Source organism: Podarcis vaucheri (assembly GCF_965113315.1).
Source record: "Podarcis vaucheri genome assembly, chromosome: 9".
NCBI lineage: Eukaryota > Metazoa > Chordata > Lepidosauria > Squamata > Lacertidae > Podarcis > Podarcis vaucheri.
The window spans coordinates 81,465,865-81,482,451 of record NC_138767.1 but is presented as its reverse complement, the minus strand read 5'-3'; the positions used below and the strand labels follow the sequence as shown (position 1 = coordinate 81,482,451).

General features: G+C 47.1%; 1 protein-coding gene across 5 annotated transcripts in view; it reads right to left on the bottom strand.

Moving 5' to 3' along the window:
- The window catches only part of HMG20A (high mobility group 20A), a 76,671-nt gene that overhangs the window by 43,176 nt on the left and 16,908 nt on the right, over window positions 1-16,587 (bottom strand). The window contains exon 1 of one of the 5 annotated variants that reach the window (XM_082238410.1): window positions 14,597-14,656. The exons of the other annotated variants lie outside the window; for them this stretch is intronic. Coding sequence (XP_082094536.1) covers window positions 14,597-14,641 — 45 coding nt within the window. The 5' untranslated portion in view covers window positions 14,642-14,656. Of the gene's footprint in view, window positions 1-14,596; window positions 14,657-16,587 lie in introns of those variants that run through there. 5 annotated transcript variants of the gene reach the window in all.

Below are 16,587 nucleotides of genomic sequence, written 5' to 3'. Positions count from 1 at the left end.
AACCGCAATACCTCGAAGAGGCGACGCCAGCGGCAGCCATGCACATCTTCGCGCCAACAGCGTGGGCGTGCGCTTCAGCCACAGTAGACCTGGATGCGGTGCGGCGGGCGTTGCAGGACGACTCCTTCGCGCGGGCGAAGATGGCAGAGGTGCACAAGGGCACGGCGAAGGGCGACGAGTTCCAGATACGAGACGGCTTGCTCTTACGTAAAGGGGCCATCTACGTGCCGGGAGACGAACTTCGCGCCAGGGTACTGCAGCAGCTGCACGACGCACCCACGGCCGGGCACTTTGGCACGGAAAAAACGGTGGAATTAGTCGCAAGGGACTTTTGGTGGCCCAGACTGAGAGGGGAAGTCGCGGACTACGTTGCGAGGTGCGACACCTGCCAGAGGGCCAAACCGGTGCACAAACCACCGGCGGGACTGCTGGAACCGCTGCAAACGCCGTTTGAACCGTGGGAGAGAGTGGCCCTGGACTTTGTTACGGATCTACCCAGCTCGAGAGGCAAGACAGCTGTACTAGTGGTGGTGGACTTGTTCACCAAGATGGCACATTTCATTCCGTGTGCGAAGGTGGCCACGGCGGAACAAACCGCCAAACTGTTCATAGATCACGTGTTCAAAGTGCATGGTCTGCCGCGGTCTATCCTGTCCGACCGCGGGCGCCAGTTCGTCTCGAATTTCTGGCAGAAGCTGATGAGTTTTCTAAATGTCAAGGTCGATCTGGCATCAGCAAGACACCCGCAGACCAACGGGCAAGCAGAGAGGGTCAATGCCATCATGCAGCAGTACCTGAGATGCTATGCCAATCAACAACCTGCGACCTGGGTGGATTACCTGCCGCTCGCCGAGTTCGCTTACAACAACACGAAGCACGTGTCCACAGGGGTGACGCCGTTCTTCGCCAACAATGGGAGGAATCCCAGAACCTTCCCGGGACGGGAGAGAGTGGGGGACGGAGAACCACAGACGGCGGACGCGTTCGCGTCAGAGTTGCAGGCGGTACACGATCAACTCAGACGGCAGCTGGAGCTAGCTAAGCACGCCTACAAGGTGCAAGCTGACAAGCACAGGCGGGTTGGCGAAGAGATCCAAGTGGGAGACTGGGTCTGGTTGGCAGCCCACGCAGTGCCGACCAGGTCACTAGCCAAGAAGAAGTTGGGGCACAAGCAAATTGGTCCGTACCAAGTCGAAGCACAGATCAACCCGGTAGCCTTCCGACTGGTGCTGCCGGAGGGTTCCAGAATGCATCCGGTGTTCCACAGGTCGGTGCTCACTCCCTACAAGGCACCTCACAGATTCCAGGAGCCAGGGACGGCACCGAGTCCGTTCCGGGAGCGGACGGAGACGCGAGGGGTGACGCAGCAAGACCCCATCAACGAGGTCACGGAGATTTTGGACTCCAGATGGGGGGAAGGGGGAGTCGAATACCTCCTAGCCAGAGAGGGCACCCGGGCCAGCGCCAATAGCTGGGTGCCAGACTACGCTTTGGAGGAACCCCTGCTCAAGGACGAGTTTCATGCCCTTTTCCCACACAGACCCATGCCAGCGAGCTTCTTCGACGACTGGCTGTTCACGCCCACACTTTCTTCCAGCACGTTCCATGGATTCGACTCGGACGGGGAACCCGCACTGAGCACCCGTTCCCCAGAAGGATCGCCGGCGGGTGCGGCGTCAGACACCTCGTATTGGTGGGACGATCGACCGGAGGAGCAATGGCGCAGGAAGTGGCTGGAGATGCCAGGTCGAGCGACCGACGCAGAGACTGACATGGACGTGTTCGGGGAGGACCTTGGGTTCGAGCACGGCGGTACAGAGATGGAAGCGGAACAGGTCAACGTCGGCGACCGCGAGGAGGAAGACTCGGAGGTCTTCAGTTGGCGGCCAACCACGGGGAGCGAACTGTATCCGGCATTCCCTCCCGTGATGATGGAGCACCCAGCACCCACACCTGAAAGCGGGGAGGGGGGAAGGGGGGGCTTCGAGGGGGGGATGGATGTCAGGGGTTCAGGAGCAGAGACGCAGAGAAGGGAGGAAGCAGAGAGCGAGGGGGAGGAATCCGAAGGGAAAATGAGTGATGATGACGACCCGAGATCTCCAAGCCTAAGCAGTGAGTCAGAGGACTCCCAAAAGGGAGCCCCAGTGAGCAGAGCAAGGGGGGGATCCGGGGGGACACCCCAGGAGGAAGGGAACAGAGGAGATTCAGAGAGTAGCAGCTGGAAGTCGGGACCCACGCTCATAACTGAGGGCGGCAGCAGCTGGAAGTCGGGACCCACGCTCAAGACTGAGAGCAGCAGGGAGGAAGGTAGCCAGGCATCGGGTTCCGGAGGCTGTCAGCAGGAGGGAGGGCACGAGTCAGGGGTGGTCACGCCCTCCTCAGAGAGCGAGGCAACGGTTAAGAGGAAAGTAGAGAGTTGGGCGCGCGCGCCAAGTTCAAATGCAGCGGAAGCCGGAGCAGTAAGCAGCCCGGAGAGTGAGCCAGGTCCCAAAGCCCGCCGCAAGGAGGCAGAAGGATCAGGGGGGTCAGCGTCAGAGGAGAGTAGAAGGGAGGAGGCCCAGGGGGGCAGAAGGACCCAGAGACGTAGGGAGAGGCGAAGGAGGTGGAGCAAGGCTAGGGTATTAAGCTGGTGTGCAAGAGGCGGGGACTCAGACGGGTCTTCGCCGACCTAGGGCAGAAGGTGTAGAGCTGCACGCTGCAGTTCGGAAATGAAACCTGTAACTTAATAAAGACTCTTATAAAGTGAACGCTGGCGGACTTGGTCCTATGTGAGCTGGGACTGGGTGGCAGCTCTGACAGTGTTCTTTCTATGGCTCACTACTGAAATAAAATTTGCATGCAAAAATGTATTACAATAACTTTAGTCTAGAAACACCAATGTCTTTTTGTGCATTGATACTTTGGGGGGGGGGGAAATGATGAGCCTTCCAGGTCAAGCTGGCCCAGACTATCACGTGGCTGGCCCAGGAAAAAAGAGCATCAGTCATGGCTGGAAAACAGAACAGTCTACACTTCCGATTGCAACCTGTGCCAACTTGAAGGGTTGTCACACACTTTTTTCCTCCTTATTAAAAAATAAAGTACCTTGCGAAGCACCAGAGCCTGGCTTTAGAATCCCGTTTCCAAGCAACTGCACACGCTGGTACATGCGACAGAATTTCTAGGCAGAGCATGTTCATTAAAAGGGTGGGAGGATGCAAGCTTTGCACTAGTGCCAAAACTGAATGTCACAGCAGCATTAGCCAAATTGTTTTTTGCCTAAGACTGCAGGGGGGGGGTTAGAAAAAGAAGAGATACAGCAACAGACATGATTGCAGCCCATATGTTTAAAATCAGGCCAAATATATCTGCGGAATAATCTGTGTAATAAGCCACTCTTCTGCTTCCTCCCTCTACTACCTCCCCCAAAAGTGAGTATTCACAGTGAGTCACTTGGAGAATGGAACAATCAGTGCTAGCAGACAGACTAAAAAGACATACATGGAAGTACAGACTATTTGGCTGAGCTCAAAAACCCTTTGGGTAGGCAGGAAGAATTTCTTTCCTATACGCGTGTTCTCTTCCTGAAACCTCAGCTCTTTCCCCCCCCTTTCTGGCATACCAAAGAGCTCTGAACTGGGAACAGGTACAAAAATATGCTTCCCTCTATAGAAAGGCATTATGCTTATTTTTATGAATGGCTTGAAAGTGTAGGCTTTCTGAGAACTAAGAAGAGAAGGTGGTTCACAGCTTGAGAGAGGTGAGGGAAGGGGGACACAATTTGAACAGAATTGTACACTAAAGCAGCACGTTCACCATACACAGGTTCACAACCCCTTAGATAAATATACAAATTACAAGGAAAATGGGGGGAAAGAATCCAATCAAGCTAAATACAATTGAGCAGATGAAAATCACTATCTTGCACTAATTAATCCCATTTATGGTATTACTGAGTTTTCTTCACTAAAGTGGCCAATAGCCTCAGACAATATAAAATTGGAAATGACTCCCTTGTCAACAACCACACTGAAGGAAAGAACAGCAACAAAACATTAAAGTTTAATAACAGCAAAGTTAATTCAACCCCTTCACACAGTGCACAACTCCATAGCTAATGGTGCAAATCTTGCCTAGCCATTTGAGTTTTGTAGGCTAGTGCTACTGAATAAGGTAGTTTGCAGATATATATGAATATTTTTTTAAAAGAAAGCACATTAGCTTCTCTCTCTCTCTCTCTCATATCTTTGTTCAGAATCCATCTCAGTCTCACTCCCAGACCTGTTTTAGCTCATAGCACACTACTCATTATGACTACGGTAGATTCCAGAGAGAGTGCTGTTTTTCTACCTCCAATACACCTGAGATGTTTAACAAACAAACCCCAAACCCCCATGTACTTCATGGCAGAAACATTTTGACTTTTTGCATTACGTATGAATCGTGGCGTGCTTAAGAGGGGAGGGGCACCGCTGGGGGCACTTACCTTTGGGGGTGGCACACCAGAGCCCAAGGTGGTCCACAAGCCTAGGCACCCAAGAGCTCAGCGCACCACTCTCAAAAGCAGCGCAGAATGTGTGTGTAGATACACACACACACTGTATTTTTCACTCCATAAGACGCACCTAGTTTTTAGAAAAAAAATATTCTGAACGAAACAGTGGATGTATGACTCTTGTGGTTCATGCTGTGGCCACAGACATGTGATTTGACGGTGAGTTTGGGGTAGCCCAATGCAAAAATCCTGAGAATCCATTTGGATCCGTGCTTTGTAACCACGTTTTTGTACCACTGCAGCCCCACAAAACAGTGGATGCATGATTTTTTTGGGTGCAAGCTATAGTCATGGACATGCTATGTGATCTGATGGTGAATTTGGGGTGACCCAATGCAAAAATCCTGAGGATCCATATGGATCTGGGCTTTTTAACCATGTTTTTGCGCCACTGCCGCCCCAAGAAAGAGTAGATGCATGGTTTTTTTGGTGCAGGCTGTAGCCATGGACATGCTATGTGATGTGATGGTGAATTTGGGATGACTCAATGCAAAAATACTGAGGATCCATGGGCTTTTACCTTCGCCCTCCCAGGTAGCCTCCTTTATCGCGTCCCTCCCCGAGCTGGAGCAGTTTTTTGCTCCTCCTTTTCTTCTAATTTTTCTCCTCATTGCTTTCCTATTCCTGTCTCCTCTCCTTGCAATTTCACTGTCTTTAACCCCCCCCCCCGGCAGCCTCCTTTTACCAGCAGCCTCATCTCTGTCCCCGATCACTTGCTGATCAGCGGCTTTGTTTCAACACCCACTTCCCTCTTTCGAAAAGAAGAAGAAGAAGAAGAAGAAGAAGAAGAAGAAGAAGAAGAAGAAGAAAGCATGATCTGCTTTTCGCCCCTGGGCAATTCGGCTCCAGGGACCATGCATTTGCTCCATAGGACGCACAGACATTTCCCTTTACTTTTTAGGAAGAAAAAAGTGCGTCTCATGAAGTGAAAAACACGGGGGGTGTACATACACACACACGCACACATCATCATCATCATCATCATCTTGATCTTCTGCCTGCCCTTCACTCCAGAGCAAGGTTCCAGAGCAAGTCATATCAATTTAAAACAAATTACAATCACAAGAATAGTGTGGGTCCTAAAAATATGCCTTCCAAGTGTCAAAGGCCTTGATTACAGTTCAAGACACATTCCAGCCCGCAAGAGCTGAGGAAGCCCCAAAGGCTGGTTTGAAAGGCCTGAAGGACTGCATTTGGCTCCCAGGCCTTAATATCCCCACCCCTGCTAAAAATGCAGATAATTTGTCACTAACTGAAAAATCCTGACCTATGAACTTCAATAGATCATGAGAACTGAACAACATAATGACCTGCATTTCTGTTTACTTAGCACAATTTACAAGCCTCTAGTATTTTTTTCTGCCCCAGTAACTATGACAGCTAAATTTTTACACAATGACAGTAGGGTCTCTCAAAATGCTAAGCTTCTGGGTCACATAAAAAATGCCCTAAGGTTGCAAGTCAGCTTTCTCTGAACAACTGAGGCACATTTTTCTTCTAACTTAGCAGTACCTTTTTTACTTCCTGAAAACGTTTACTGTGAAAGAGAATAATAATTACTTCGTCTCAGAAATGTCCATCCTCTGCATGCAAATGGAATGCCCCTTGATTGATATTAGGCACTCATGCAGGTGAACAACAGGAAAACACTGAGGAAGAGAAGAAGAAGAAGAATTTGGATTTGATATCCCGCTTTATCACTACCCGAAGGAGTCTCAAAGCAGCTAACATTCTCCTTTCCCTTCCTCCGCCACAACAAACAGTGGGGCTGAGAGACTTCAGAGGAGTGTGACTAGCCCAGGTCACCCAGCAGATGCATGTGGAGGAGCGGAGACGCGAACCCGGTTCACCAGTTTACGAGTCTACCGCTCTTAACCCCTACACCACACTGGCTCTCACACCACACTGGCTCTCAGTAATTTTGGAGCAAAAGCACAGCAGGAAAGATTGAATCATCCAGTCACAACCAGTGCACAAAGGTAGCACAATTACCTGTCCGCCAGGAAAGGGTGACTAGAAGGCAGCGAGACCAGGAAGATAAATCCTGCAGAGAAGCAAAAAGCAGCCTCTTCTGTGAATGTGCACTTTGGCCTTAGGAGCCTTTGCTGAATTTAATATTTATTGGCTTTCCAATATTTATCAGCTTAGTATGAGACTGGGGTTGCCACATGGGTGCAGTGGTGCCTTTGAGGACTTCTCCTGACACCCATGAAGCTTCTTAAAAAAACCCACCCTCGCCCTCTTCACTATGAAAGGTGGTTAAATTCTGCCCTCCACCCCCTAAAAAATTATGCAGACCTGAAGGAGGAAGTTGAAGAGCAATGCTTTTTCCTACTTCTTCCTTCAGCTGTATCTGCTTTTCAATGCTCAGCCTGGCACCTGAACAGCTCAGCAGAAAACAGAACAACAAAGCCAGCAATGGGGACATACAGGAGGGTCTCCAAAGCAGATTTCAGTTGATAGAGAAGTTCATGATGGAGCAGGCAGTCCTTTGGGGACCCCAGACTCTATCTGAACCCGCACAAGCACTTAACAAATATTACCAACTCAGAATGAAACAACAGAAAATAAATGTTCAACCTACAAGGGCTACAAATAATACGATTGTTCTAGAATAAGTGTGTTGCTCAAACATTATTAGAAATATTTGGGTTTGTGCAAAAAGGCAAGAAAACCTTGCTTCCAAGCAATTGTAACTTCTGAAGAACATCATAAACTTAAAAAAATGTCCAGTAGCACCTTAGAGACCAACTAAGTGCTACTAGACAATTTTATTTATTTATTTTGACTGCGTCAGACCAACACAGCTACCTACCTGAATCTAGAATCATAAACTTAGGGTGTGATGTTTAAAAACTTTTTGGTGTACCTCCAAACAAAGTCCAACAAAGTCCTCATTAGAAAAGCAGCAAGAAGCATGTACAGTGGTACCTCAGGTTAAGTACTTAATTTGTTCCGGAGGTGCGTACTTAACCTGAAACTGTTCTTAACCTCAAGCACCACTTTAGGTAATGAGGCCTCCTGCTGCTGCCACGCCGCTGGAGCACAATTTCTGTTCTCATCCTGAAGCAAAGTTCTTAACCTGAAGCACTATTTCTGGGTTAGCGGAGTCTGTAACCTGAAGCGTATGTAACCTGAAGTGTATGTATCCCGAGGTACCACTGTAGTAACAATAGCTGTCACGGCAAGTTAGAGTTGCCCAAGAACTCTCTGGAAATTTCAGAGGAGTTGAATGACAGCATGCTTCAGATTTGCTTAATCTCCAGGGAAAGGAATGTAAAGCTCAGAGATATCCAGAGTTTATATCAAGCCCTGACAATACTATTAATATTCAAACTCCAGAAACTGTTGCCAAACATCTGTAGAATTCTATTTCAGCCAACCACCACATATTGCTACTCCCATCTTTATTACCCTACCCAACACTCTCTCTTTTTGTTAATGGCAGGAAAACTGTTCACCCAGTTCCTAGACACATCCACTGCAATCACACATTAAGGGGAGTGAGGAATGTGCGAGCCCAAGGCTATATAATAGTTAATGACACATATGAACACAGTAATTATTCAGGAATCCACTGCTTCACCCTATTCTCAATAAATTGTATTTGGAGCCTTTATTTTTATTCTCCTCAATCATCTACCCCAGTTAACCCAGTCTGGAAGCCATCAGAGGCCCTCTGTGAAAATTTTTGTAAGACAATTTGAAAACAAAAATCATGTGGACTTGAGTGACACCATTTATAAGTCTGCTATACTATCCTGTCCAACTCTGTGGGGTCAGTTTCAGTACTGAGGCTTGAGATTGGACAAGACTCTCCCAACCTGTGCCCATCCTGGCATATTCATGCCAGTCACAGAGTGCTGATCAAGTGGATCCAGAGTGTGGTGAATGTGCCATTACTTCATGCACTGTTCCTTGTTTCCTTGGTGGAGGAGGTGGTGTGAACACTAAAAAAACACCACCCCAGACAACGATTTATACTGACTACCACCATGTCACTGAGACACCTTTGTGGGGGACAAGGTGCTCAAGAGGATGGTAGTGGTTCAGCTGCAGGTGTTCCTTGGTGAAAATGATAATCTGGACCCATTCCTGTTTGGGCTCAGGCCCAGTTTTGGAAGAGAACTGATTTTTGGTCTCCCTGATGGAGGACTTGTTTAGATGAGGAAAAGGGGAGTACAAATCTTCCGGATTTCCCCCCAGTGATTTATGAAGTACAGCCTCTAGGAGGGAGGGGTTGGGAGCACCTTTTATAATGGTTTTGCTTCTACCGGTTCCAAAGAGTAGTATTGGATGGTTGTGCCTCAGCCCCTGACAGCTGATCTGTGCAGTGCCACGGATCATGATTTTGTCCCCAATGTTATTTAATATAGTTATGAGTTTGTGGGGTGTGAGACACCCTGAATTCTTGGGTCCAACAAAAGTTAAAATTAACCAAGGTTTGGGGAATTAAACCAGGGATCAGCAAACTTTTTTTGAAGGGGGCCCCAGCCCCTCCCCTCCCCCTGCCTACCTATGGTGCTGCTGGCGGTGCCGGCAGTGGAGGGGCAAAAGTGGACAAAAAGGGGGGGAAAGCCAAACCCCAAAGGTCTCCAAAATATATCATCCGGGATAGCTGAAAAGCGCCAGATCTGCTGCAGTTTAAAAAGTTGGGGGAGATGCCCAGGATATTTGAAGAGAGGGCTGAGATTGAGGGTTGCACTGAACTCCCCTTAGCCTCGGTGCCTTCCCTAGTCAGCCAAATCCAGAGCTCTCGGGGACCTTGTATCACTTTAGGCAGGACCGAAAGCAAGAGCAGGGAAAGGAGAGGAAGTTTTCCTGGTGGCTCATTTTACAGCCTCTTCCTGAGCAGGAATTTAAACACACACAATGCTCTCCAAAAACAACAGCAGGCCGCCACCCTCTCTCCTGGACCACGAACGCTGAGGAGGAAATGCGCCACCAGGCAAAAAGGTCCATTTCAAACTCCGGTTTGCCGCTGCCTCCCAAGTACTGAGAACCCACCAGCTCATCCCCTGAAAGACACCTCCAAAGATAGCAGGAGAAGGCAGGCAAGCAGTGAGGGAGGAGAGCGAGAGAACAAAAGCACAAGTTGATGCGCACAAAGCTCCCGCAAAGCGCCTAGTCAAACTCTCCAAGAAAACGAGGCTGCGAAACGCCTGCCCTTGCAAGTGGTAGAGGCTGGGGGCGGTGGGACGAGCAGCCCAAAAGGGCTGGCTGGCTTCGGAGAAGCGCTGCCCAAAATGGTGCTCAGCCCAGCCCCCTTCCTCCACTACACAGGGTGGGGGAAAGCCAGGAGGAGGCACCACGGGGGGGGGTGACGCCGGAAAAAACTGCAGCGCCGGGGGGGGGGAAATAACAGAACAAAATTAACCAACAGAACCGGCCGATCCACGGACCGTCCGCGGGCCAGATCCAACCTGCGGCCTGTAGTTTACCGACCCCTGAATTAAACTGTGCCAAACAGCTTATGTTAAAAATTAGAGCCACGCCAGCCTGGTGATAGCTCACTGACCGTGGGAACAAAGCCTTGTAGGTGAGCCATCAAAGCAGAATATTAAGAGGCAGAGAATGTGCCAGCCAACAAATGGATGAAGCCCTGCCCTGAGCACAGAGGTAATTACAGCAGTTTGAAAGCACGTCTAAGTGCAAGTAGATAAATAGGTACCGCTCTGGCGGGAAGGTAAACGGTGTTTCCGTGCGCTGCTCTGGTTTCGCCAGAAGCGGCTTAGTCATGCTGGCCACATGACCCGGAAGCTGTACGCCGGCTCCCTCGGCCAATAAAGCAAGATGAGCGCCGCAACCCCAGAGTCGGCCACGACTGGACTTATCCGTCAGGGGTCCCTTTACCTTTAATTACCTCACTGAGCTGTCCAAGGATGTAGACCTTGTAGACAAGGCTGGACTAGGCTACAAGACTATTGCCAAGCAGCTTGGTGAGAAGGTGACAACAGTTGGTACAATAATTCGCAAATGGAAGAAACACAAAATAACTGTCTACCTCCCTCAGTCTGGGGCCCCATGCAAGATCTCATCTCGTGGAGTTGAAATGATCATGAGAATGGTGATGAAGCAGCCCAGAACACAGGGGGAACATGTCAATGATCTCAGGGCAGCTGGGACCATAGTTACCATGAAAACAGTTGGTAACACATTACGCCGTGAAGGACTGAGATCTTGCAGAGCCCGCAAGGTCCCCTTGCTCAAGACAGCACACGTACAGGCCCGTCTACAGTTTGCCAATGCACATCTGAATGACCCAGAGGAGAACGTGTCCAGAGGAGGGCAACCAAAATGGTCAAAGGCCTGGAAACGATGCCTTATGAGGAACGGCTAAGGGAGCTGGGCATGTTTAGCCTGGAGAAGAGGAGGTTAAGGGGTGATATGATAGCCATGTTCAAATATATAAAAGGATGTCACATAGAGGAGGGAGAAAGGTTGTTTTCTGCTGCTCCGGAGAAGCGGACACGGAGCAATGGATCCAAACTACAAGAAAGAAGATTCCACCTAAACATTAGGAAGAACTTCCTGACAGTAAGAGCTGTTCGACAGTGGAATTTGCTGCCAAGGAGTGTGGTGGAGTCTCCTACTTTGGAGGTCTTTAAGCAGAGGCTTGACAACCATATGTCAGAATTGGGTGAAAGTGTTGTGGTCAGATGAGACCAAAATCAAGCTCTTTGGCATCAACTCAACTCGCCGTGTTTAGAGGAGGATCACTGCCTACGACCCAAAGAACACCATCCCTACCGTCAAACACGGAGGGGGACATATTATGCTTTGGGGGTGTTTTTCTGCTAAGGGGACAGGACACCTTCACCACATTGAAGGGATGATGGACAGGACCATGTATCGTCAAATCTTGGGTGAGCACCTCCTTCCCTCAGCCAGGGCATTGAAAATGGGTCAAGGATGGGTATTCCAGCATGACAATGACCCAAAACACACAGCCAAGGCACCCTTAAAGGAGTGGCTCAAGAAGAAGCACATTAAGGTCCTGGAGCGGCCTAGCCAGTCTTCATACCTTAATCCCATCGAAAATCTGTGGAGGGAGCTGAAGGTTTGAGTAGCTACACATCAGCCTCGAAATCTTACTGACTTGGAGAGGATCTGCAAAGAGGAGTGGGACAAAATACCTCCTGAGATGTGTGCAAACCTGGTGGCCACCTACAAGAAACACCTGACCTCTGTAACTGCCAACAAGGGTTTTGCCACCAAATACTAAGTCATCTTTTGCAAAGGGATCAGATACTTATTTCACTCATTATAATGCACATCAATCTCTGACTTTTGTCTTCTGGGTTTCTGGGGGTTTTTCCCAGGCAAATTTAGCAGGGGATCAAATACTTTCCCCCCTCACTGTAGTAAGACCAGTTAGTTTTTAGAATTGCAGCTGGCAGTGCAGCGCTAGCAAAAACAGTGACAGACTATAAAAGGAGACAGAGAACATGGCTGATTTCTGTTTTGAATCCAAGGCTGCTGTGCCCATGGAAGAAGCAAGAGACCTGCTTGGAGTGTAATGTTAGGAACGCCTCCAAAGCAGGCTCATACACAACCTGAGTAAATGTGTAAATAAACCATATATCCTAAAGATACTGCAGTCTCCACTGTGCCACATTTCCCAAGGAAACACAAACCCTGGAACCCCTGGAACCTTGGACAAGCTGTGGAGATTGGGGTGGCGACTGATTTCTATATGAAGCTAATAGGAGTAGTCCTTAGAAGATTTGGGGCAAGATGTCACAAGTATGCCAATGATAACTAGCTCTATTTCTCTTTAACATATTGATCTGGAGAGGCTGGGCATGTCCTAAACTGGTGACAGAACAAGAGCTAATAAATGACAACAGACTACTGACAAGATGGAGATCCTATGGATAGCCAGCTCTGGGATTCTGGTTTGTACACCAGCTCTAGATGGGCTTTCCACTGAAGACAAGATATAAATGTGGTTATTTGGAAGGGGTTTTTTTGATACAGACAACCCACATTTAAACACTTGAAGTGACCACTTTAAATGCTACTCCCAAATGACTTGTTTTCCACAACATTATAAACCAAATTATTCATTAGAATGAATAGCTTTCTCTGTATCTGTAGAATTATTGCATCTTCTCTACCTCCACCCCTGGCTGCCAGAAGTAAGAGAATGTTATGTCTCTATTTGCTTATTAGAAATAAAGACTTCCCATGAATTGTCTATCAGGCTACAAGCCTCACACTGTCCCATGCCCTCAGTATCAGGATCCATGTATCATTTTGTCTGAATGAGAGCCGTGAGAAAGGGCATTCCTCCAAACCCATGCATGACCTTTCCTCAGCTCATATGGAGTCAACATTTTTGCTGGGAGCATAAGCACCACTGACAACGTGGAATTTGGGTGAAACAGGAAAGCCAGAGTTATTGTTTCAAGTCCATGACTCACCAAAATGCCACTCAATAATAGCTAAGGCTGCTCTGCCACCCACCTCCCCTTGATCACCAATGTTCCACTTGGAGGCAAAGAAGTGCTTTCTCCCCAGCTGCGTGGTCATTCATCAACACATCTGACTCACCGGAAACTAAGGAAATATTTCAGCACATAAATCTGTTCAGATTTCAGAGAAATTTTAATGCTGCTTTCATGGAGCAGCTAAAAGTCGAAAATCAACCAACAGAACTCTTATCAGAATTGATGTTAAAGGGGAAGAGGAGAGAGAGGGGGGGAAATGGTATTGCTTGTAAAGGTGATGGCAGAAGCCTAGTCTGCAGCATGTTAGCCTTAAATAGTTATTTGCAGACTAATAAGATTATCCCAGCCTCCCCCAACTGAGAACTCTTCAGATATTTTAGACTACAACTCCCATCAGCCTCAGCCAGAACAGCCAAGCTGGCTGTGGCTGCTGGGACTTGTAATTCAAAATATCTGGAGAGATCCAGGTTGGGGAAGGCTGGGTCAGACCAACACATTGCTGGCATTTTTTCCTCTCATGTTTGTAAAACACTGTATTTTTAAAAATCCACTGTCCTAGTGAAGCAACAATATTTTACTACTTTTCTGTATGATCAACCCATTGAAGAATCACAGTGCATGGACCCAGAATTTTCGGGGTGGGGGGTGGGGGGTAGAATAGAAACAATAGGAAAAGTTGGGACATTTGCTAACCTTTGCATCTGGCACTGAAGTTAGCAACCACTCTAAAATAAGGCTGAAAGTTTATCCCGAAATGTAATGTTTCATCTTAAAAAAAAATCAGAATTTTACAATGAATTTAAAAGAGAAAACATCTCTCAACTTTCTGTAACAAAGGAACACATTTCACAAACAACAAATGTGGTGATCATCTGGCTTCAGACTGTAGTTGTGTCTCACAAGACTGGACACTCCTCTCTCTATACATCATATTAAATATCTTTGCAGAAGCTTACAAAAAGCTTGGCCTATTGCTCAACATCCAAAAAACCAAAGTACTGTACCAACAAGTACAAAATAACCCCTCTGCAGCGCCACAAATCCAACCCAATGGTGTAACGTTGGAAAATGTTGATCACTTCTCCTACCTGGGCAGTTATCTTTCCACAAAGGTCATCACTGATGCTGAAATGCAGTACTGCCTGAGCTCTGCGAGTGCAGCTTTCTCCCGATTGAAGTGCAGAGTGTTTGAGGACCAGGACATTCGCAAGGAAACCAAAATGCTTATTTACAAAGCTATTGTACTACCAACCTTACTATACGCTTGTGAAACATGAACCACTTATAAACGCCATCTCCAACTCCTCAAAAGATTCCATCAGCAACGTCTCCAAAAAAATTTACACCTCACTTGAGAAGACAGGCGAACTAATACCAGTATACTGGAAGAAGCAAAGATCACCAGTGTTGAAGCAATGATTCTTCAACATCAACTTCATTGGACTGGTCATGTGTGGATGCCTGATGATCGTCTTCCAAAGCAACTACTCTATTCCAAACTTAAAAATGGAAAGCATAATGCTGGTGGTCAACAAAAGAGGTTTAAAGACTGTCTCAAGGCAAATCTTTAAAAATGTAGTATAAACACCAACAATTGGGAAACACTTGCCTGCGAGCACTCCAATTGGAGAACAACCTTTACCAAAGGTGTCATGGACTTTGAAGACACTCGAACTCAGGACGCAAGGAAGAAACGTGCTAAGAGGAAGGCACACTTGGCAAATCCACACCGTGATCAACTCCCGCCTCCAGTCACTTACGGACTCTTTGTTAAAAGCGTGTTTATGGAAGACAATCTTACTCAGGTGGAGGATCTAGCTGAAGATGAAATACGGTAAATGCTGTGCACAAAAGAAAAATTATTTAAAACACAGAAGTGGAAAAGCAGTCTAGAAGAGTTGTGATTGCAGTTTCATTCTACCAAATGTAAAAACTAAACCTCTTTTACTCAATTAGAGGGGGCAGTTCACCAAAACCTGTATCTTTATAAATTGGTGAGCAACTTTGTGTAGAGAATTTATTTGGTTCTTTTTGCAATTTGTGGTATATGGAGGGTGGTATATGTCACCTTCAAAAAACCTACGGCCACTCTATGTAAACAAAACGAGTTACATTATATACTGTGATCTTCACATTACTACAGTTACTTGGGGATCTAAAAAGAGGTGGGCCTCTAGAAAGTGTCTACTCAATCAATAACACTGAACTTTAAAAGATAATGTGCTACAGTATGGAATATGTACTAAATGATTTTCTTGGCATTTGAAGTTTCCATCATCCACCCACTCTCTCTATTAGAAGGCTTCAAATCCATTCTTTATTTGCATATCAATACCCACAATGCTCTTCCAGCTCACAGCAGTGCATCTAAGCTCAGGGAACAAGTGAAAGGTTTTCCCACAATCGTGTTATTTTCTGTATGCTTTGAAACCTTTCTAATAAACATATCCTTATAATAGCATAGCTCCCTTGATAACTGCTTTGCTGGAATAAGTTCTCAGAACAGAATTTTAGAACCTCTACAAGTGGCTACGAGAATTACATAAACTTTGAGAATTCTCCCCACCCACTCACCAGAAAAAGAAAAGAAAATTCACATTCCTTAAAAACTCTTAAGTGGCAGATGAAATAAATATAAGTTCAATTATCTGTTTTGTAATAAACAGTACAGAATACAGTGGTACCTTGGGTTAAGTACTTAATTTGTTCCGGAGGTCCGTTCTTAACCTGAAACTGCTCTTAACCTGAAGCACCACTTTAGCTAATGGCACCTCCCGATGCCACCGCGCCGTTGGAGCACGATTTCTGTTCTCATCCTGAAGCAAAGTTCTTAACCCGAGGTGATATTTCTCGGTTAGCAGAGTCTGTAACCTGAAGCGTATGTAACCTGAAGCGTTTGTAACCCGAGGTTCCACTGCACAAGTATAGAGTACAGTAACAACACCTTCCTTCTTGCAAGCAAATGTTGCTTTACTTGAAAATTATACAGCTCTCACTGGACTAGCTCAGTTGACTCTTAATGTCAGGGTCATGGGTTTGAGCCCCATGTTGAGCAAAAGAGTCTTAAACTGCAGGGGGTTGGACTCGATGACCCGTGTGGTGCCTTCCAACTCTAAAATTCTACGATTCTATCACTGACACTCCACTAAATGAAAACACAGCATTAAAACTTTCACTGCGATATCTCAGTTGGTAGAAAATGAGATGCTGAACTTCAGGGTCATGGGTTAGGGCCCCAAATTGGGCAAAAAAATTCCTGCATTACAGGGAGATGGACTAGATGGCCCTCGTGGTCCTTTCCAACTCTACAATTCTATAAATTGTATACCTGAAGAAGCATCTCCACTCCCATCGTTCAGTCCGGACACTGAGGTCCCGCTCTGAGGGCCTTCTGGCGGTTCCCTCACTGCGAGAAATGAGGTTACAGGGAGCCAGGCAGAGGGCCTTCTCAGTAGTGGCGTCTGCCCTGTAGAATGCCCTCCCATCAGACGTCAAGGAAATAAACAACTATCTGACTTTTAAAAGACATCTGAAGGCAGCCCTGTTTAGAGATGTTTTTAATGTCTGATGTTTTATTGTATTTTTAATATTTTGTTGGAA